We start from the raw sequence: 23970 nt of genomic DNA on the forward strand, positions 1-23970 counted from the left end.
TTTCGCATTGTCGGATAGATGCCAATGTTGTAGCTGTACTGGAACAGCTTGGCTAGAGGCGCGGCTAGTTCTGGAGCACAAGTCTTCAGCAAGAAAGCCGGGATGTTGTCGGGGCCCACAGCCTTTGCTGTATCCAGTGCGCTCAGCCGTTCCTTGATATCATGAGGGTGGTTGGAATTTGGAACTCACGGCCTGAAAGGCTGGTAGAGGCAGGAACCCCCACAGCATTAAAGAAGCATTTAGATGAGCACTTGAAACGCCATAGCATACAAGGCTACGGACCAAGTGCTGGAAAATGGGATTGGAATAGACAGGACTTGATGGGCCGGCGCAGACACGATGGGCCAAAGGGCCTCTTTCTGTGCTGTATGACTCAGTGTACAGGTCCCTAATGCCAGTACACTGATCCCTACTCTGCAGTGTAGGGACGCCATCTTTGTTGCTGGCACGGCAGCGTCCACCGTTGCCAGGGCCGCCAGCCGCCGCGCAGTGACGCGTGACGCGTGACGTCAGCACGCAGGAGAGTTGCTGGAAGGTTCGGGCAGCGCGGCGGCTGGAAGAAGGTCGGCAGGATGATGGTGGGTGAAGGCGGCGGGCGGCAATCCGGCGCCATCCGCCCGCTAAGGCTGGCGTCAGCGTCGAAATGGGGCGCCGGGCGTATCGGGGAGGGGGCGAGCTTGCGGATGAAGCCGATATTAAGAGGGGAGGGGATTCGCTGTTGGTTGTTCTCTTTTTGGCCCGTGTGTTGGGCGAGCGGTCGATGGCCGCGGGCCTATTTAACGGGCGGTGCGAGGCGGTGAGCCCCGAGGATGGCCCATGGGCGGTGACCATGAGGCGGAGCCCAGCGCCCGGTCTGTGGTGGGGTTTGGGGGGAGTCCCAGGCTCTGCCCATCAAGGCCCGGGGGGGGGGTCCCAGGCTCTGCCCATCAAGGCCCGCTCCAGGGACACCAGTGCAGTACTGAGGGAGCGCCGCACTGTCGGAGGAGCAGTACTGAGGGAGCGCCGCACTGTCGGAGGGGCAGTACTGAGGGAGCGCCGCACTGTCGGAGGGGCGGTACTGAGGGAGCGCCGCACTGTCGGAGGGGTAGTACTGAGGGAGCGCCGCACTGTCGGAGGGGCAGTACTGAGGGAGCGCCGCACTGTCGGAGGGGCAGTACTGAGGGAGCGCCGCACTGTCGGAGGGGCGGTACTGAGGGAGCGCCGCACTGTCAGAGGTGCAGTCTTTCGGATGAGACGTTAAACTGACGCCCTGTCTGTCCTCTCGGGTGGAAAGAAAGACTTACATTTATATAGCACCTGTCATGACCACCGCATGTCTCAAAGCGCTTTACAGCCAATGAAGTACTTTTTGAAGTGTAGTCACTGTTGTAATGTAGGAAAAACAGCAGCCAGTTTGCGCACAGCAAGCTCCCACAAAGAGCAAGTGATAATGACCAGATAATCTGTTTTTCAGCAATGTTGATTGAGGGATAAATAACATAAAAGATCCCATGGAACTATTTTGAAGATTTATCCCCGGTGTCCTGGGTCAATATTTATACCTCAGTCAACATTTAAAACATGATCTCGTCATTACCACATTGCTGTTTGTGGGAGCTTGCTGTGCACAAATTGCCTGGCACGTTTCCTACATTACAACAGTAACTACACTTCAAAGAGTACTTCATTGGCTGTAAAGCGCTTTGGGACGTCCTGAGGTTGAGAAATCCAACTTTAGATTAGCCCTTGGCTTTCTAGAACAAGCCAGAAAAATCTATCTTAACCCATTTAGGTTTAGTTTGGCTCATTGGCAACACACTGAGACAGGTTGAGACGAATAGAACATTTGAGCCCATAATTCAGGCTGACACTCCCAGTGCAGTACTGAGGGAGCCCTGCACTGTCGGAGGTGCCGTCTTTTGGATGAGACGTTAAACCGAGGCCCCCGTCTGAGGTCTCAGGTGGATGTAAAAGATCCCGCGACACTATTATGTAGAAGAGCAGGGGAGTTCACCCCAGTGTTCTGGCCAATATTTATCCCTCAACCACCATCACTAAAATAAGTTCACTGGTTATCTCCTTGCTGTTTGTGGGATCTCCCTCTGTATTAGTTGTCTGTCTTACAGAAGTAACTCCAATTCAGAAGGACTTCATTGGCTGTAAAGTGCTCCATGTCCTGAGGTTGTGAAAGGTGCTGTAGAAATGAACATTCTGTTTTGCAGCATTTGCTTTTATGACATCATTGACTCCAATTCAAAAAGAATTTGATTTACGTTCAGTGCTTTGGGATATTTCTGAGAGATCAGATATGCTACTATATAAAGTTCTTCCTTTGTTATGGTGTGGTTAACTTTCAAAAGGATATCCAGACTGGTACCAGAGATGAGGGAATTCAGTAATGTGGAGAGATCAGAGAAGCTGGGATTGTTCTTCTTGGAGCAAAGACGGTTCAGAGGAGATTTATGAAGTGTTTTTTATTCGTTCATGGGATGTGGGCGTCCGCTGGCAAGGCCAGCATTTATTGCCCATCCCTAGTTGCCCTCGAGAAGGTGGTGGTGAGTCGCCTTCTTGAACCGCTGCAGTCCGTGTGGTGAAGGTGCTCCCACAGCGCTGTTAGGGAGGGAGTTCCAGGGTTTTGACCCAGCGACGATGAAGGAACAGTGAATATATTTCCAAGTCAGGATGGTGTGTGACTTGGAGGGGATAGAGGGTGACTTTTGATAGAGTAGATAAGGAAAACTGTTCCCACTGGCTAGGTGACCAGGGGACACAGATTTAAGATAATTGACAAATGAAGCCAGAGGGGAGCGGAACGTTTTTTTTGTATAGTGATTTGTTACGATCTGGAATGCACTGTCTGAAAGGGCGGTGGAAGCAGATTCAATCATTTTCTAAGAGAATTGGATAAATAGTTGAAAGGGAAAAATTCACAGGGCTGTGGGGAAAGAGTGGGGGTGGGACTAATTGGATAGTTCTTTCATTCTGTGCTGTATGATTCTTCTATATGTTCATTACTGTGATTTTGTATGTATTTTTGTGGCCCAATCAAACAAACCAACCATAAAGGTGGTAGAAAGCGTAGGCTGAGGCACTTGGCTCATTTCTGTCGATTCCTCAATGGAACATAGGAACAGGAGGAGGCCATTCATAGAAACATAGAAGATAGGAGCAGGAGTAGGCCATTCGGCCCTTCGAGCCTGCTCCGCCATTCAATGTGATCATGGCTGATCATCCAAACTCAGTATCCTGTCCCTGCCTTTTCCCCATACCCCTTGATCCCTTCAGCCTCAAGAAACATATCCAACTCTTTCTTGAATATATTTAATGAACTGGCCTCCACCGCCCTCTGTGGCAGAGAATTGCACAGGTTCACCACTCTCTGGGTGAAGAAATCCTCCTCATTTCAGTCCTAAATGGCTTACCCCTTATCCTTAGACTATGACCCCTGGTTCTGGACTCCCCAGCCATCAGAAACATCCTTCCTGCATCTAGTCTGTCCAGACCTGACAGAATTTTATAGGTCTCGATGAGATCCCCTCTCAATCTTCTAAACTCCAGTGAGTATAAGCCCAATCGACACAATCTCTCCTCATACGTCATTCCTGCCATCCCAGGTATCAGCCTGGTGAATCTTCGCTGCACTCCCTCCATGGCAAGAACGTCCTTCCTCAGGTATGGTGACCAAAACTGCACACAATACTCAAGATGCGGTCTCACCAAGGCCCTGTACAACTGTAGCAAGACATCCTTGTTCCTGTACTCGAACCCTCTTGCTACGAAGGCCAACATACCATTTGCCTTCTTAACCGCCTGCTGCACCTGCATGCTTACCTTCAGCGACTGGTGCACAAGGACACCCAGGTCTCTTTGCACTTCCCCTTCTCCCAATCTATTGCCATTCAAATAATCTGCCTTCCTGTTTTTGCCACCAAAGTGGATAACCTCACATTTATCCACATTATAGTGCATTTGCCATGTTTCTGCCCAATCACCCAACCTGTCCAAATCGTACTGGATTTTCCCGACATCCTCCTCGCAGCTTACCCTCCCGCCCAGCTTTGTGTCATCTGCAAATTTGGAGATATTACATCCAATTCCCTCATCCAGATCATTAATATATATTGTGAACAGCTGGGGTCCTAGGACCAATCCTTGCAGTACTCCACTAGTCACTGCCTGCCACTCGGAAAAAGACCCGTTTATTCCAACTCTTTGCTTTCTGTCCGCCAACCAGTTCTCTATCCAAGTCAATACCTTGCCCCCAATCCCATGTGCCTTAATTTTGCACGCTAATCTCTTGTGTGGGACCTTATCGACAGCCTTCTGAAAGTCCAAATACACCACATCCACTGGTTCTCCCTTATCTATTTTACCAGTTACATCCTCAAAAAATTCCAGTAGATTAGTCGAGCATGATTTACCTTTTGTAAATCTATGTTGACTTTGTCCGATCCTGTCACTGCTTTCCAAGTGCTCGGCTATTACATCTTTTATAATAGACTCTAGCATTTTCCCCACTACCGATGTCAGGCTTACCGGTCTATAATTCCCCACCTTTTCTCTACCACCTTTTTTGAATAGTGGGGTAACATTAGCTACCCTCCAATCCATGGGTACCGTTCCAGAGTCTATCGAGTTCTGGAAGATGATCAGTAGTGCATCTACTATCTCTAGGGCCACTTCCTTAAGTACCCTGGGATGTAGACCATCAGGCCCTGGGGATTTATCGGCCTTCAGTCCCATCAATTTTCCTAACACCATTTTCCTACAAATACTGATTTCTTTCAGTTCCTCGCTTTCATCAGACCCTATGTTCCCCGGCATCTCTGGGAGGTTATTTGTGTCCTCCTTTGTGAAGACAGAACCAAAGTATGCATTTAGTTGGTCTGCCATTTCCTTGTTTCCCATTATAAATTCCCCCGGTTCTGACTGCAAGGGACCTACGCTTGACTTCACTAATCTTTTTCTCTTCACATATCTATAAAAGCTTTTACAGTCAGTTTTTATGTTCCCTGCAAGCTTACTCTCATATTCTATTTTCCCTTTCTTAATTAATCCCTTTGTCCTCCTTTGTTGACTCCTAAACTGCTCCCAATCCTTAGGATTATTGCTTTTTCTGGCCAATTTATATGTCCTCTCCTTGGATCTTATGCTATCCCTAATTTCCCTTGTTAGCCACGGTTGAGTCACCTTTTTTGTTTTATTTTTATGCCAAACTGGGATGAACAAATTCTGTAGCTCATCCATTCGGTCTTTGAATGTTTGCCATTGCCTATCCACCGTCAACCCTTTGAGCCCATTCCCCACTCAATCCTGCCCAACTCGCTCCTCAGACCATCGTAGTTTCCTTTATTTAAATTGAGGACCCCTGTCTCTGAGTCAACTACTTCATTCTCCATCTTAATGAAGAATTCGATCATATTATGATCGCTCCGACCCAAGGGGCCTCGTACAACAAGATTGCTAATTAATCCTTTCTCGTTGCATAATACCCAGTCTAAGATGGCCTGATCTCTGGTTGGTTCCTCGACATATTGGTCCAGGAAACCATCCCGTAAACACTCCAGGAATTCCTCCTCCACAGTATTGTTACTAATTTGGTTAGCCCAATCTATATGTAGGTTAAAGTCACCCATGATGACTGCTGTGCCCTTATTGCACGCTTCTTTAATTTCCCTTTTAATGCCATCTCCAACCTCCGCCTTACTGTTTGGAGGTCTCTATACCACTCCCACTAATGTTTTTTTCCCCTTAGTATTTCTCAATTCTACCCATACAGATTCCACATCATCAGAGCTAATATCCTTCATTACAATTGTATTAATCCCCCCTTTAACCAGTAATGCTACCCCAGCTCCCTTTCCTTTTTGCCTATCTTTCCTGAATATCGAATACCCCTAGATGTTGAGTTCCCAGTCTTGGCCGCCCTTGAGCCACGTTTCTGTAATAGCCCCTCAAACCTGTTCTGTCATTCAATTAAATCATGGTGATCTGTATCACAATTTCATTTACCCACCTTTGATCTCTATTCATTGATATCCTTACCTAACAAATATCTATATCTTAGTCTTGACATTTTCAATTGACCCAGCACCCTCAGCCTTTTGGCGGAGACAGTTCCAGATTTCCACTACCCTTTGCGTGGACAGAGTGCTTCCTGATTTCTCTCCTGAGCGGCCTGGCTCTCATTTTACGATTATGCTCCCTTGTGCTGGTATTCTCACCAGAGGAAATAGTTTCTCTCTACCCTACCGAACCCATTTATCATTTTAAACACCTCAATTAGATCCCCCTTCATCCTGCTAAACTGAAGAGAATACAACCATGTTTATACAAGCTGTCCTCATGATTTGTCCCTCTAAGCCCTGGGATCATTCTGGCGAATCAGCACGGTACCTCCTCAGAGGCCAATATCTCCTTCCTAGGGTATGGTGCCCAGAACTGAAGGTAGTATTCCAGCTAGGCTCTGCGCAGTGGAAGGCATGACTTACTTCCTCACTTTTGTATTCCAGCCTCCTTAAGTTAAAAGTTAACATTCGTACCTGTGCACTCGCCTTTAGTGATTTGTGGACATGGACACCCAAATCCCTTTGCTCTTCCACAGTTCCTAGTTACGCACCGTCAAGAAAATACTCCCGATTTGTCTGTCTTGATCCAAAATGGATGTGCCCTCACACTACTCCACATTGAACTCCATCTGCTATCTTCTTACTCTGTCTATGTCCCTTCGCAGCTGCCTGTTTCCATCCATGCAACTTACTGTGCCTCCTAACTGAGATATGTAACTCTGTGCCTCCATCCAAGTCATTGATACCTATGATGAACAACTGAGGCTCCAGTAGATCCCTGGGGAAGACCACTTGCCACATCCCACCAATCAGAGAACATTTCCTTGATCCTTTCTGTGGCTCCTATCCCAACAATTACCAAGCCATGTAACCTCCAATTCCATGCAAACTTATTTTTGCTAATCTCTCGTGTGGAATCTTATAAAATGCCTTCTGAAAGTCCATATAGACAACATCCATAGACACTCCCTTATCCACCATGTTGGTCGTCGTCGTACGTGTCTTCATACTGTTCCCTTTGGGGTGACTTCAGCTAGATTAATCATACTGACCCACCCATCACAAATCCCTGATCAGCTTATACTTGTCCTAGTGCAGGCACCCCTTTTGCACACAGCAAGATCCCACAAACGGGAATGGGGTGAAGGACTGGCTAATCTGTTTTTGGTGGTGATGGAGGGAAGAATGATGTGGGCTGTAGGTAGCCCTTCAGTTGTACCCCTGAGAGAGCTGAACCGTTAAAGGACCAGGCTGTGAGGGTGGATGGGTCGGCCTGCGCTGATCTGTCACTTCAATCAGCTTTGCAACAGACACACCTTTTTACCGAAGGACCTGAATGAAGCAGTTAGTGATGAGGAACCCTGGAGTGAGAGTGCAGACTTCGATTCTGAATGTAGAAATTGATCTTGTAGATTTTTTTTAAAGAATTATACAGGTATGATTTCAAAGTTTGCAGATGATACAAAACTCAAAAATGTTGTAAACAATGGGGAGGATAGTAACAGACATGGCAGATGAAATTTAACAGAGTATGAAGTAATACATTTTGATAGCAAGAATGAGGCGAGGCAATATGAACTAACTGGTTCAATTTTAAAGTGGATGCAGGAACAGAAAGACCTAGGGGGTGTACACACAAACCTTTGAAGGTGGCAGGACAAGTTGAGAAGGGAGAAAGCATATGGGATCCTTGGCTTTCTTAATAGAATACAAAAGCAAGGAAGTTATGCTAAACCTTTATAAAACACTGGTTGGCATCAGCTAGCGAATTGTGTTCAATTCTGCGCACCGCACTTTAGGAAGGATGTCAAGGCCTTGAGGGTGCAGAGGAGATTTACTAGAGTGGTATCAGGGACTTCAGTTATGTGCAGATACTGGAGAAGCTGGGGTTGTTCTCCTTGGAGCAGAGAAGGTTCTGAGGAGATTTGATAGAGGTGTTCAGAATCATGAATGGTTTTGATAGAGTAAATAAGGAGAAACTGTTTCCAGTGGCAGGAGGGTCGGTAACCAGAGGACACAGATTAAAGGTGATTGGCAAAAGAACCAGAGGGGAGACGAGGGAACATTATTTTACGCAGCGAGTTATTGTGATCTGGAATGCGCTGCCTGACAGGGTGGTGGAAGAAGATTCAATAGGAACTTCCAAAATTGGGAATTGGGTCAATACTTGAAGGGAAGACATTTGCAGGGCTATGGGGAAAGAGCAGGGGGGCGTGGGACGAATTGGGATAGCTCTTTCAAAGAGCTGGCACAAGCATGACAGGCCAAATGGCCTCCCTCTGTGCTGTATCATTCTATGAAATAGAGCAAAATTAATTTCACTCCCCTGTGAGTCGGTAACTAGGGAACAGATTTTACACAGTGGGTTGTCAGGACAGAACGAAACACTGGTGGAAGCGGAATCCATAATGGTTTTTATAACAGGAGTGGATAAATATTTTAAGAAAAGTTTAAAAGAATTGGGCAGCAGGATGGGCGAAAGTGGATAGCTCTTTCAGAAAGTCAGCAGAGGCACAATGGGCCAAATGACCTCCTTTACTATAACATTCTATGATTCCATTACCAATTTCTTGGTTTACGCTGTTAAAGAAAGAAGGATTTTAATTTATATATTGCCTTTCATGACCACAGAAGTGTTGTAATTTAGGAAACGTGGCAGCCCATTTGCGCACAGCAAGCTCCCACACACAGCAATGTGATAATGACCAGATAATCTGGTTTTAGTGATGTTGATTGAGGAATAAATATTGGCCCCAGGACACCGGGGAGAACTCCCCTGCTCCTCTTCGATATAGTGCCGTGGGACTAGGTAGGCAGATGAGGCCTCGGTTTTAAGGTCTCACCTGAAAGACATCACCTCTGACAGTGCAGCTCTTCCTCAGCACTGCACTGGAGCGTCAGCCTGGATTTTTGTGCTCAAGTCTCTGCAATGGGACTTGAACCCACAACCTTCTGACTCGGAGGAGAACATGCTACCCACTGAGCCACGGCTGACACACTGTCTTCTAATCTTTTCAACTTTGGTGGCATTTTGTACTCTGGACTTTAGTCTTCAAAAGGTGACTCATTAAAACCATGGCATCCAATTATTAATGGATTCAATCTAAATTTGCTTTTCTTTCCTAGTCCACACCAGTTATTCTCCTCAAGGAGGGGACAGACACTTCCCAAGGGACTCCACAGTTGGTCAGTAACATTAATGCCTGCCAAGTTATCGCTGAGGCCGTTCGTACCACGCTGGGGCCACGTGGGATGGACAAACTCATTGTGGATGACAGAGGTAGGGGCACTGGACACTTTGTCCTGATATTTCTATCTTCTCCACTACAAAGGGGTGTAACATCAGAAGGGTAAATATTTTCAAAAGGTGCTGAGTAGCTGCCCCAGATTGCTTTTTTATTTATATTTCATTGTGATATATGTGGGTATGATTGGGATTACGGAAACATGGCTCCAGGGTGGCCAAGGCTGGGAACTCGACATCCAGAGGTATTCAATATTCAGGAAAGATAGGCAAAAAGGAAAAGGAGGTGGGGTAGCATTGCTGGTTAAAGAGGGGATTAACACAATTGTAAGGAAGGATATTAGCTCTGATGATGTGGAATCTGTATGGGTAGAACTGAGAAATACCAAGGGGCAGAAAACGTTAGTGGGAGTGGTATATAGACCCCCAAACAGTAATGCTGAGGTTGGGGATGGCATTAAAAGGGAAATTAGAGAAGCGTGCAATAAGGGCACAGCAGTTATCATAGGTGACATTAATCTGCATATAGATTGGGCTAACCAAATTAGTAACAATACTGTGGAGGAGGAATTCCTGGAGTGTATACGGGATGGTTTCCTGGACCAATATGTCGAGGAACCAACTAGAGATCAGGCCATCTTAGACTGGGTATTATGTAATGAGAAAGGATTATGTTGTACGAGGCCCCTTGGGTCAGAGCGATCATAATATGATAGAATTCTTCATTAAGATGGAGAGTGAAGTAGTTGACTCCGAGACTAGGGTCCTGAATTTAAATAAAGGAAACTACGATGGTATGAGGCGAGAGTTGGATAGGATTGATTGGGGAATGTCACTCAAAGGGTTGACGGTGGATAGGCAACGGCAAACATTCAAAGACCGCATGGATGAACTACAGAATTTGTTCATCCCAGTTTGGCATAAAAATAAAACAATAAAGGTGACTCAACCGTGGCTAACGAGGGAAATTAGGGATAGCATAAGATCCAAGGAGAGGACATATAAATTGGCCAGACAAAGCAGTAAACCTGAGGATTGGGAGCAGTTTAGGATTCAACAAAGGAAGACAAAGGGGTTAATTAAGAAGGGGAAAATAGAGTATGAGAGTAAGCATGCGGGGAACATAAAAACTGACCGTAAAAGCTTTTATAGATATGTGAAGAGAAAAAGATTGGTGAAGCCAAGCATAGGTCCCTTGCAGTCAGAATCAGGGGAATTTATAATGGGGAACAAAGAAATCGCCGACCAATTAAATGTATATTTTGGTTCTGTCTTCACAAAGGAGGACACAAATAACCTCCCAGAGATGTCGGGGAACATAGGGTCTGATGAAAAGGAGGAACTGAAAGAAATCAATATTTGTAGGGAAATGGTGTTTGGGAAATTGATGCGATTGAAGGCTGATAAATCCCCAGGGCCTGATAATCTACATCCTAGGGTACTTAAGGAAGTGGCCCTAGAAATAGTAGATGCATTGCTGGTCATCTTCCAACATTCGATAGACTCTGGAACAGTACCCATAGTAGCTAATGTTACCCCACTATTCAAAAAAGGTGGTAGAGAGAAAACGGGGAATTATAGACCGGTAAGCCTGACATCGGTAGTGGGGAAAATGCTAGAGTCCATTATATAAAAGATGTAATAGCAGAGCACTTGGAAAACAGTGACAGGATCGGACAAAGTCAACATGGATTTACAAAAGGTAAATCGTGCTTGACTAATCTACTGGAATTTTTTGAGGATGTAACTGGTAAAATAGATAAGGGAGAACCAGTGGATGTGGTGTATTTGGACTTTCAGAAGGCTTTCGATAAGGTCCCGCATAAGAGATTAGCATGTAAAGTTAAGGCACATGGGATTGGGGGCAAGGTATTGACTTGGATAGAGAACTGGTTGGCAGACAGAAAGCAAACAATTGGAATAAACGGGTCTTTTTCCGCGTGGCAGGCAGTGACTAGTGGACTACCGCAGGGATCGGTGCTAGGACCCCAGCTATTCACAATATATATTAATGATCTAGATGAGGGAACTAGATATAATATTTCCAAATTTGCAGACAACACAAAGCTGGGTGGACAAGTGTGCTGTGAGGAGGATGCCGAGAAACTCCAGTATGATTTGGACAGGTTGGGTGATTGGGCAGAAGCATGGCAGATGCAATATAACGTGGATAAATGTGAGGTTATCCACTTTGGTGTCAAAAACAGGAAGGCAGATTATTATCTGAATGGCAATAGTTTGGGAGAAGGGGAAGTGCAGCGAGACCTGGGTGTCCTTATGCACCAGTTGCTGAAGGTAAGCATGCAGGTGCAGCAAGCGATTAAGAAGGCAAATGGTATGTTGGCCTTCGTAGCGAGAGGGTTTGAGTACAGGAACAAGGATGCCTTGCTGCAGTTGTACAGGGCATTGGTGAGACCACATTTTGAATATTGTGTGCAGTTTTGGTTGCCTTATCTGAGGAAGGATGTTCTTGCCATGGAGGGAGTGCAACGAAGATTCACCAGGCTGGTACCTGGGATGGCAGGAATGACGTATGAGGAGAGATTGGGTCGATTGGGCTTATGCTCGCTGGAGTTCAGAAGAATGAGAGGGGATCTCATTGAAACTTATAAAATTCTAACATGACTAGACAGACTAGATGCAGGAAGGATGTTCCTGATGGCGGGGGAGTCCAGAACCAGGGGTCACAGCCTAAGGATAAGGGGTAAGCCATTTAGGTCTAAGATGAGATGAGGAATTTCTTCACCCAGAGAGTGGTGAACCTGTGGAATTCTCTACCACAGAAGGCAGTTGAGGCCAATTCATTAAATATGTTCAAGAAGGAGTTAGATATATTTCTTAAGGCTAAAGGGATCAAGGGATATGGGGAGAAAGCAGGGACAGGGTACTGAATCTGGATGATCAGCCATGATCGCATTGAATGGCGGAGCAGGCTCGAGGGGCCGAATCGTCTACTCCTGCTCCTATCTTCTAGGTTTCTATGTTTCAGGCTGTTGAATAGACTGCGGCACATTATAAAGTGTGTGGTGTGGTTACTGCCAATGTTGCCCCAATCGGGAGGTCTCGCGCAGGTCGCTCGCAAGCTGTTGCTGATGGACGATACTGAATGTGTGCGGCCGTCAGTCTTCCCTCGAATTTTGTTTTGGTCCACACGGCTCCTTTAACGGTCTGTGCAGGCCATTCAAAATTTTGCACATGCGCGGTTTTTCTATTTAAAAGCCGGCTGCGCAGGACCTGCAGAGTGCTGCGCGACCGCGCAGCTTAAAGGGAACGTTGGCAGTCGCTGTGCAAATTTAAAGGGATCGTGCGCGGAAAAAACAATTGGGGGGAACATTGGTTACTGTGGTTTTAAATAACCGTTGCCCCAGACGCTGTGCTAATTTTAATTTTGAAAATTTAAATGCTCATTAGTCCCCCCCTATATAATCCTACCATTTGCCGGCACCCCTTGCTACTGTAGCCATTTTTCGTGGATGGTGATGTTGCAAGCTGTTTGACCATGAGAGTCATCACTGCTGGACACAGTGCCGTTCCCAAGTGACATCCGCACATAGACTTTGCAGCAGGGAGCACCCAATACAATTAGGAGTGGGAACTGATTCAGATAACCCCCACCTCCCCCCCCTGCCCTCGGTACAGTGCAGGCTGCTGATGTCAGTTGTGCTTCCAATACTGCCCAGCTAATCCAACATAGAGCGAGGATTGAGCATGGCACCTTCTGCTCTGTGTGACTGGGTGCTGCGTACTAGACAGTTGGAAGGGTCTCTGATGCATTACATACTCCCACGTTTAACCATGTGTTGTGATTTTTTTTAGGGAAAGCTACCGTTTCCAACGATGGGGCCACCATCTTGAACCTTCTCGATGTCGTTCACCCAGCTGCAAAAACCCTTGTGGACATCGCAAAATCACAAGATGCTGAGGTAAAGTGAATGAATGCACTTTTATTTCCTCTTTTCCAAGTGATACAGCAGGTCACACACTGTCCTTTCACACTCTGGGACAGTGGGTCACACACTGTCCTTTCACACTCTGGGACAGTGGGTCACACACTGCCCTTTCACACTCTGGGACAGTGCATCACACACTGTCCTTTCACACTCTGGGACAGTGGGTCACACACTGTCCTTTCACACTCTGGGACAGTGGGTCAGACGCTGTCCTTTCACACTCTGGGACAGTGGGTCACACATAGAAACATAGAAGATAGGAGCAGGAGTAGGCCATTCGGCCCCTCGAGCCTGTTCCTCCATTTAATGCGATCATGGCTGATCATCCAAATTCAGTACCCTGTCCTTGCTTTGTCCCCATATCCCTTGATCCCTTTAACCTTAAGAAATATATCTAACTCCTTCTTGAATATATTTAATGAATTGGCCTCAACTGCCTTCTGTGGTAGAGAATTCCACAAGTTCACCACTCTCTGGGTGAAGAAATTCCTCCTCATCTCAGTTTGAAATGGCTTACCCCTTATCCTTAGACTGTGACCCCCTGGTTCTGGACTCCCCCGCCATCGGGAACATCCTTCCTGCATCTAGTCTGTCTAGTCCTGTTAGAATTTTATAAGTTTCAATGAGATCCCCTCTCATTCTTCTAAACTCTAGCAAATATAAGCCTAATCAACCCAATCTCTCTCCCTACGTCATTCCTGCCATCCCAGGTATCAGTTTGGTGAATCTTCGCTGCACTCCCTCCATGGCAAGAACATCCTTCCTCAGATAAGGCAACCAAAACTGCACACGATACCCAAGGTGTGGTCTCACCAATGCCCTGTACAACTGCAGCAAGACATCCTTGCTCCTATACTCGAACCCTCTCGCTATGAAGGCCAACATACCTTTTGCCTTCTTAACCGCCTGCTGCACCTGCATGCTTACCTTCAGCGACTGGTGCACAAGGAAACCCAGGTCTCGTTGCACTTCCCTTTCTCCCAATCTATTGCCGTTCAGATAATAATCTGTCTTCCTGTTTTTGCTACCAATGTGGATAACCTCGCATTTATCCACGTTATATTGCATCACCCAACCTGTCCAAATCATACTGGAGTTTCTCTGCATCCTCCTCACAGCACACACGCCCACCCGGCTTTGTGTCGTCTGCAAACTTGGAGACATTACATCTAGTTCCCTCGTCTAGATCATTAATATATATTGTGAATAGTTGGGGTCCTAGCACCGATCCCTGCGGTACCCCACTAGTCACTGCCTGCCACTCGGAAAAAGACCCGTTTATTCCAACTCCTTGCTTCCTGTCTGCCAACCAGTTCTCTATTCAAGTCAATACCTTGCCCCCAATCCCATGTGCTTTAACTTTACACGCTAATCTCTTAGCGAGACCTTATCGAAAGCCTTCTGAAAGTCCAAATACACCACATCCACTGGTTCTCCCTTATCTATTCTACCAGTTACATCCTCAAAAAATTCCAGTAGATTAGTTGAGCATGATTTACCTTTTGTAAATCCATGTTGACTGTCCGATCCTGTCACTGTTTTCCAAGTGCTCTGCTATTGCATCTTTTAATAATGGACTCTAGCATTTTCCCCACTACCGATGTCAGGCTTACCGGTCTATAATTCCCCGTTTTCTCTCTACCACCTTTTTTAAATAGTGGGGTTACATTAGCTACCCTCCAATCCATGGGTATTGTTCCAGATTCCATCGAATGTTGGAAGATGATCAGCAATGCATCTACTATTTCTAGGGCCACTTCCTTAAGTACCCTGGGATGTAGATTATCAGGCCCTGGGGATTTATCGGCATTCAATCGCATCAATTTCCCAAACACCATTTCCCTACAAATACTGATTTCTTTCAGTTCCTCCCTATCATCAGACCCTATGTTCCCCGACATCTCTGGGAGGTTATTTGTGTCCTCCTTTGTGAAGACAGAACCAAAGTATGGATTTAGTTGGTCTGCCATTTCCTTGTTTCCCATTATAAATTCCCCTGATTCTGACTGCAAGGGACCTACTCTTGACTTCAGCAATCTTTTACTCTTCACATATCTATAGAAGCTTTTACAGTCAGTTTTTATGTTCCTTGTAAGCTTACTCTCATATTCTATTTTCCCCCTCTTAATTAATCCCTTTGTCCTCTTTTGCTGAATCCTAAACTGCTCCCAATCCTCAGGTTTGCTGCTTTTTCTGGCCAATTTATATGTCCTCTCCTTGGATCTTATGCTATCCCTAATTTCCCTTGTTAGCCACGGTTGAGTCATCTTTTTTGTTTTATTTTTATGCCAAATAGGAATGAACAAATTCTGTAGTTCATCCATGCGATCTTTAAATGTTTGCCATTGCCTAACACTCTGGGACAGTGGGTCACACACTGTCCTGTCACACACTGTCCTTTCACAGTCTGGGACAGTGGGTCACACACTGTCCTTTCACACTCAGGGACAGTGGGTCACATACTGTCCTTTCACACTCGGGGACAGTGGGTCACACACTGTCCTTTCACACTCTGGGACAGTGGGTCACACACTCCTTTCACACTCTGGGACAGTGGGTCACACACTGTCCTTTCACACTCTGGGACAGTGGGTCACACACTGTCCTTTCACACTCTGGGACAGTGGGTCACACACTGTCCATTCAAACTCTGGGACAGTGGGTCAGACACTGTCCTTTCACACTCTGGGACAGTGGGTCACACACTATCCTTTCACACTCTGGGACAGTGGGTCACACACTGTCCTTTCACACGCTGGGACAGTGGGTCGCACACTGTCCTTTCACACTCTGGGACAGTGGGTCACACACTGTCCTTTCACACTCTGGGACAGTGGGTCACACACTGTCCTTTCACACTCTGGGACAGTGGGCCACACACTGTCCTTTCACACTCTGGGGCAGTGGGTCACACACTGTCCTTTCACACTCTGGGACAGTGGGTCACACTCTGGGACAGTGGATCACACACAGTCATTTCACCCTCTGGGACAGTGGGTCACACAGTCCTTTCACACTCTGGGACGGTGGGTCACACACTGTCCTTTCACGCTCTGGGACAGTGGGTCACACACTGCCCTTTCACACTCTGGGACAGTGGGTCACTGTGGTAAACCACTGCTAACTCTGTACATGTCTGTGTGGTAAACCACTTTTAACTCTGTACAGGTCCGGGCATGTCTCCGCCCCTGGCTCCACCCCTAAGCCCGGGTATAAAGGTGACTCACCACCCTTCCCCCGGGAGCTCTTAGGATGGATCCACTAGCAGAGGCATGCTCCAGTTCTTAGTCAATAAAAGCCTACTTCGTATAAGTTCAACTCGTAGTCTTCGGTGTTGTTGATAGTGCATCAATTTTATTGACTAAATTTTCGACATGGAGCAAATCTTGAAGCCGGAACGTTTAGACCTGGATCCTCAAGCAGCAGATGCAGCCAATAACTTTGAACACTGGCTGAGCTGTTTCGAAGCCTTCCTGGAGGCCTCCAGCACTACCGTCACTACAGATGACGCGAAACGGCTTGTCTTGAACTCACGGGTGAGCCACCGAGCCTACTCGATCATCCGAGACGCCACAACTTACGCGGCCACCATCGCGACGCTAAAGGAACAATACGTGAGGCCTGTTAACGAGGTCTACGCCAGACACCTGGCTACCCGAAAACAGCGCCCCGGGGAATCGGGCGCCGAATATTTACTGGCACTGAGATTCCTCGTCCGGGCATGTAATTGCAAAGCGGTGACGGCCAAGGAATGCACGGAAGACCTGATCCGAGACGCCTACGTAGCCGGCATCAGGTCCAACTATACACGGCAGAGGCTGCTGGAACAGAGGGGGCTCGACCTGAAGGCGGTGGCCCTCGCTAACTCGTTAGACGTGGCCCTCCAGAACATGGACGCCTACCCACCTGACCGGATGGCCACGTGGATGTCACGGGAGCAGCCATCTTGGGACCCGGTAAGGCCACAAGCCGCCAGCAGCAATGACCAGAGGCCAGAAATGCTACTTCTGCACAATACCGGGTATTCTCGACGATTGATCTGAAGTCGGCATACCACCAGCTCCCCATCAGGCCTGAGGACCGCCAGTACACGGCCTTCGAGGCTGACGGTCGCCTCTACCACTTCCTCCGAGTCCCCTTCGGCGTCACCAACGGGGTCTCGGTCTTCCAAAGGGAGATGGACCGGATGGTTGACCAGAACGCGCTGCAGGCCACCTTCCCCTATCTAGACAACGTCCCCATCTGTGGCCATGACCGGCGTGGCCATGACCGGCATGACCACGACGCCAACTTAGAAAAATTCCTCCGTACGGCCCAACAGCTGAATCTGACATACAACAGAGAAAAATGTATGTTACGCGCCTCGCTATTCTTGGCTGCGTGGTGGAAAACGGAGTCATCGGCCCCGACCCCGACCGAATGCGCCCCCTCCTGGAACTACCCCTCCCCCACTGCCTAAAAGCCCTGAAGAGATGCCTAGGGTTCTTCTCTTACTACGCCCAGTGGGTGCCCAACTATGCGGACAAAGCCCGGCCCCTCATCAAGTCAACCTCCTTCCCCCTGACGGCAGAGGCCCGTGCGGCCTTCACCCTCATAAAAGAGGACATTGCGAAGGCCACAATGCACGCGGTGGATGTGTCCATCCCTTTCCAAGTGGAGAGCAATGCACCCGACTTCGCCCTAGCCGCAACCCTTAACTAGGCGGGGAGACCCATGGCCTTTTCACGGACCCTCCAGGGCCCCGAAATTCGACACTCCTCAGTCGAGAAGGAGGCCCAGGCGATAGTGGAGGCTGTACGGCACTGGAGGCATTACCTGGCCGGTAAACGTTTCACCCTGCTCACTGACCAACGGTCAGTAGCATTTATGTTTAACAACAGACAAAGGGGGAAAATCAAAAATGATAAGATATTGCGGTGGAGGATCGAGTTATCCACCTACAACTACGATATCTTATACCGGCCCGGGAAACTTAATGAGCCCCCAGACGCCCTATCCCGTGGGACATGTGCCAACGCACAAGTCGATAGGCTACGGACCCTCCACAATGATCTCTGCCACCCGGGGGTCACCAGGTTCTTCCATTTTATTAAAGCTCGCAACCTGCCTTACTCCATCGAGGAGGTCAGGACCATGACCAGGAACTGCCAGGTCTGTGCCGAATGCAAACCGCATTTTTATAGGCCAGACAGGGCACACCTGATTAAAGCCAGCCGCCCCTTCGAACGTCTCGGCGTCGATTTCAAGGGGCCCCTTCCCTCCTCTGACCGCAACACGTACTTCCTCAATATTATTGACGAGTACTCCCGTTTCCCCTTCGCCATCCCCTGCCCGGACATGACCAGCGCCACAGTCATCAGGTGCCTCAACGACCTGTTTGCCATATTTGGCTTCCCCAATTACATCCACAGTGACAGGGGCTCGTCGTTCATGAGCGACGAGCTGCGCCAGTACCTGCTCGAGAAGGGCATAGCCACGAGCAGGACTACCAGCTACAACCCCCGGGGTAACGGACAGGTAGAGAGGGAGAACGCAACGGTGTGGAAGACCGCCATGCTCGCACTAAAATCCAAGGGCCTCCCAATCTCCCACTGGCAAGATGTCCTCCCCGATGCGCTCCACTCCATACGATCACTGCTCTGTACTGCCACAAACGCCACCCCTCACGAGAAGATGTTCGTCTTCCCCAGGAAATCCACCTCGGGGACATCACTACCGCCATGGCTGACGTCTCCGGGACCCGTCCTGCTCAGGAAACACGTGAGGAGCCATAAGACGGGACCCCCTGGTCGAAAAGGTTCACCTCCTCCACGCCAACCCACAGTACGCCTATGTGGCGTATCCTGACGGGCGGGAGGACACCGTCTCAATTCGAGACCTCGCACCCTCAGGTACGACCCGAAACACCATCGATCACCATCCACTACCTCCACCCACCACCACGACGCACCACCGGGGTGTCTACCACGAACTGACGACATGCCGGTGCCATCCCTACCCCGAGAGGACGACACGCCAGTGCTCCGTCCCACGCGAGAAGCGGCCGCGGGCAAAGAACCGCCGCAACCGGCACCACGAAGATCATTACGGCAGACAAGACCCCCGGAGAGACTTTCGTATACGAACCTTTGAAACACTTCACCCCGCCGGACTCTTTTTTAAACGAGGGGTGAATGTGGTAAACCACTGTTAACTCTGTACAGGTCTGGGCATGTCTCCGCCCCTGGCTCCACCCCTAAGCCCGGGTATAAAGGTGACTCACCACCCTTCCCCCAGGAGCTCTTAGGATGGATCCACTAGCAGAGGCATGCTCCAGTTCTTAGTCTATAAAAGCCTACTTCGTATAAGTTCAACTCGTAGTCTTTGGTGTTGTTGATAGTGCATCAGTCACACACTGTCCTTTCACACTCTGGGACAGTGGGTCAGACACTCCTTTTACATGAGCTCGAGTGCTTAATAGTTGTAAGGATAAAGTTTAAAAAGTGTATAAAGTTAATATGTTGACTTTTTTTGTGTAATTCCAGGTGGGCGATGGGACCACTTCCGTTACCCTACTAGCTGCGGAATTTCTGAGACAGATCAAACCCTACGTGGAAGAGGGGCTTCACCCCCAGACTATCATTAGATCCTTCCGTACGGCCACACAGCTGGTAATATGGCTCTTCATTTATTTTATAACATAATGGGCAGGGCTGCAATTTAATGGATGCCCACGGCTATCTGATGCCTCTATGAAGAAACATTAATACGGTTTCCTGAAAAGTAATCCCCCAGACAGACGCTCGACTTACTGGCTTATGATTCATGTGTCTTTCTTTACCCGCTCACTATCGTTGCGCATCTTTCTCGTCCTCTCTGGAGCCTTTGACACGGTTGACTACACCATCCTCCTCCATCACCTCTCCTCCGTTGTCCAGTTGGGTGGGACTGCCCTCGCCTGGTTCCACTCTCACCTCTCCAGTCATAGAGAATATCCTGCAATGGGTCTCGCCACTGCACCGTTACCTCTGGAGTCCCGTCAGGAGCTATCCTTGGCCTCTCCAATGTCTCAGCTACATGTTGCTCCTCGGTCAAATCACCTAAAACCATGATGTCAGGTTGCACATGTGCGTGTACGGCACCCAGCTCTACCTCACCACCATGTCTGTTCATGAGCGACGAGCTGCGCCAGTACCTGCATGTTGTTGTTGGAAGAGAGAGAGAGAGCGACTGGGGAGGAAGAGAGAGAGAGAGAGAGGGAGACTGGGGGGGAAGAGAGAGAGAGAGAGAGAGAGAGAGAGACTGGGGGGGAAGAGAGAGAGAGAGAGAGACTGGGGGGGAAGAGAGAGAGAGAGAGAGACGGGGGGGAAGAGAGAGAGAGAGAGAGAGAGAGAGAGACTGGGGGGGAAGAGAGAGAGAGAGAGAGAGAGACGGGGGGGAAGAGAGAGAGAGAGAGAGAGAGACTGGGGGGGAAGAGAGAGAGAGAGAGCGACTGGGGGGAAGAGCGAGAGAGAGAGAGAGCGACTGGGGGGACTCTGCGTCCTATTTGTTCTTGAGCTGAGCTTCCAACTTCATGTCCTCGTCACCATGATCGCCTACCTACACCTCCGTAACATGGCCCGTCACTGCCCCTGCGTCAGCCCATCTGCTGAAACCGTCATCCATGTCTTGGTTACCTCCAGGCTCAGCTATTCAAATGCTGTCCAGGCCGGTTTCCCATCCTCCACCCTCTAAACTAATTCATAAAAAATGTGAGCATAAAAAAAGCCTGAGGGTTTTATACCTTAATGCGAGAAGCATCAGGAACAAGGTAGATGAATTAGCTGTGGAAATAGAGGTTAATAATTATGATCTAATTGGGATTACGGAAACATGGTTGCAGGGTGAGCAGGGCTGGGAGCTTAACATACAGGGGTATTCAGTATTTAGGAAGGATCGACAAAAAAGAAAGGGAGGAGGGGTAGCATTGCTAGTAAAAGAGGGGATAAATGCAATTGAAAGGAAGGATATTAACTCAGTTAATACAGAATCTATATGGGTGGAGCTAAGAAATAGCGAGGGGCGAAAAACATTAATAGGAGTGGTATATAGGCCTCCAAATAGTAAAATAGAGGTTAGGGAGGGCATCACGAGGGAAATTAGAGAAGCGTGCAATAAGAGCACAGCTGTCATCATAGGTGACTTTAACTTACATATAGATTGGACTAGCCTAATCAGTAAAAATAATGAGGAGGAGGAATTCCTTGAGTGTTTAAGGGATGGTTATCTGGATCAATATGTCGAGGAACCAACTCGGGAACAGGCTATATTGGACTGGGTACTGTGCAATGAGAAGGGACTAATCAGTAATCTTGTTGTACGGGGACCCTTGGGTCAGAGCGATCATAACATGATCGATTTCTCACTCGAAATGGAGAGCGAAGAAATTGACTCAGAGACTAAGGTCCTGAATTTAAACAAGGGGAATTATGATGCCATGAGACGGGAACTGAGAGGTCTGATTGGACAACGTTCCTGAGAGGACTGGAGGTAGATAAACAATGGCAAACATTTAAAGATAGAATGACAAAATTGCAAAAATTGTTTATACCAATCTGGCATAAAAGGAAATCTAAAAAGGTGACTCAACCGTGGATAACAGGGGAAATTAGAGACAGCATAAAATCCAAAGATAGGGCGTATAAAATAGCCAAAAAAAGCGCCAGAGCGGAAGATTGGGAACAGTTTAAGATAGAGCAAAGGAGGGCAAAGGGCATGATCAAGAGGGGCAAAATAGCTTACGAAAACAAGCTGGCGGAAAATATAAAAACTAACTCCAAAAGCTTTTATAAATATATCAAAAGGAAAAGACTGGTGAAAACCAAAGTTGGTCCATTGCAGTCAGATACGGGGGAATATATAATGGGAAATAAGGAAATGGCAGATCAACTAAATGCATACTTTGGGTCAGTCTTTACGAAGGAAGACACAAAAAACCTCCCTGGGATATCGGGAAAAATAGGGACATTGGCAAAGGAGGAACTGACGCAAATCAATATCTCTAAGGATATGGTGTTAAGGAAGCTAAAGGGATTGAAGGTGGACAAATCCCCAGGGCCTGATAACATGCATCCTAGGGTACTGAAGGAGGTGGCCCTAGAGATAGCGGATGCACTAAGGATGATTTTTCAGAATTCATTAGACTCGGGAACAGTGCCGATGGATTGGAGGGTAGCTAACGTTACCCCACTATTCAAAAAGGGGGGTAGGGAAAAAGCAGGTAATTACAGACCTGTAAGCCTTACATCAGTTGTGGGCAAAATGCTGGAGTCCATCATTAAGGATGAAATAGCGGAGCACTTAGCAAATGGGGACAGGATAGGACAGAGTCAACATGGATTTACAAAGGGTAAATCGTGCTTGACTAATCTATTGGAATTTTTTGAGGGAGTAACTGGTAGAATAGATGGGGGAGAGCCAGTAGATGTGGTGTACCTGGACTTCCAAAAGGCCTTCGATAAGGTCCCACATAAAAGATTAGCATGGAAAATTGAGGCTCATGGGATAAAGGGGAAAGTTTTGGCGTGGATAGGGAACTGGCTGTCAGATAGAAAACAGAGAGTTGGAATAAACGGCTCATTTTCTGAATGGCAGGCAGTAACAAGTGGGGTACCACAGGGATCTGTCCTGGGCCCCCAGCTGTTCACAATTTACATTAATGACCTGGATCAGGGAGTCGGATGCAGCATTTCCAAATTTGCAGACGACACTAAACTAGGAGGTGGGGTGGGCTCAGAGGAAGAGACCAGGAAGCTCCAGAGCGATTTGGACAGACTGGGCGATTGGGCGGATAAATGGCAGATGCACTATAATGTGGACAAGTGCGAAGTTATCCACCTTGGGTGCAGGAACGGGAGGGCAAATTATTATTTAAATGGCAATAGATTGGGAGAGGGGGAAGTACAGAGAGACCTGGGTGTTCTTGTACACCAGTCACTGAAGGCGAGCATGCAGGTGCAACAGGCGGTCAAGAAGGCAAACGGTATGCTGGCCTTCATAGCAAAAGGGTTAGAATACAGGAACAGGGATACCTTGCTGCAGCTGTACAGGGCACTGGTGAGACCACACCTCGAGTACTGTGTACAGTTTTGGTCGCCTCATCTGAGGAAGGATGTTCTTGCCATGGAGGGGGTGCAGCGGCGATTCACCAGGCTGATACCAGGAATGGCGGGAATGACCTATGAGGAGAGACTATGTAGTTTAGGGATGTACACACTGGAGTTTAGAAGATTGAGAGGGGACCTCATAGAAGTGTATAAAATTCTGACAGGTCTAGACAGACTGGATGCAGAAGGAATGTTTCCCTTGGCGGGTGAGAACAGAACTAGAGGACATAATTTAAGGATAAGGGCTAAACCATTTAGGACAGAGATGAGGGGGAATTTCTTCACTCAGAGAGTGGTGAACCTGTGGAACTCATTGCCACAGAGGGCAGTGTACGCCAGCTCATTAAATATATTTAAGAGGGAATTAGATATATTTCTACGGGCAAAAGGGGTTAAGGGTTACGGAGAGAAGGCGGGGACGGGATACTGAATTAAAGGATCAGCCATGATCTCATTAAATGGCGGAGCAGGCACGAAGGGCCGAATGGCCTACTCCTGCTCCTATCTTCTATGTATCTATGTAAACGTCAGCTCAGCCAAAACTCTGCTGCCCAGATTCTAACTCACACCAAGTCGTCGTCTTCGGCAGTCCCTCGGAACCGAGG

General features: G+C 47.8%; 1 protein-coding gene across 1 annotated transcript in view; it reads left to right on the forward strand.

Moving 5' to 3' along the window:
* The first annotated feature begins 474 nt into the window (after window positions 1-474).
* Window positions 475-23970, forward strand: part of cct7 (chaperonin containing TCP1, subunit 7 (eta)) — a 50839-nt gene continuing 27343 nt past the window's right edge. Inside the window, exons 1-4 of the mRNA XM_085976111.1 lie at window positions 475-578; window positions 9174-9327; window positions 13108-13214; window positions 19766-19891. Coding sequence (XP_085832237.1) covers window positions 573-578; window positions 9174-9327; window positions 13108-13214; window positions 19766-19891 — 393 coding nt within the window. The 5' untranslated portion in view covers window positions 475-572. The remainder of the gene's footprint in view (window positions 579-9173; window positions 9328-13107; window positions 13215-19765; window positions 19892-23970) is intronic.

Source organism: Somniosus microcephalus, chromosome 2, assembly GCF_052327205.1.
Source record: "Somniosus microcephalus isolate GS21.2 chromosome 2, FLI_Smic_1.0, whole genome shotgun sequence".
Classification (NCBI taxonomy): domain Eukaryota; kingdom Metazoa; phylum Chordata; class Chondrichthyes; order Squaliformes; family Somniosidae; genus Somniosus; species Somniosus microcephalus.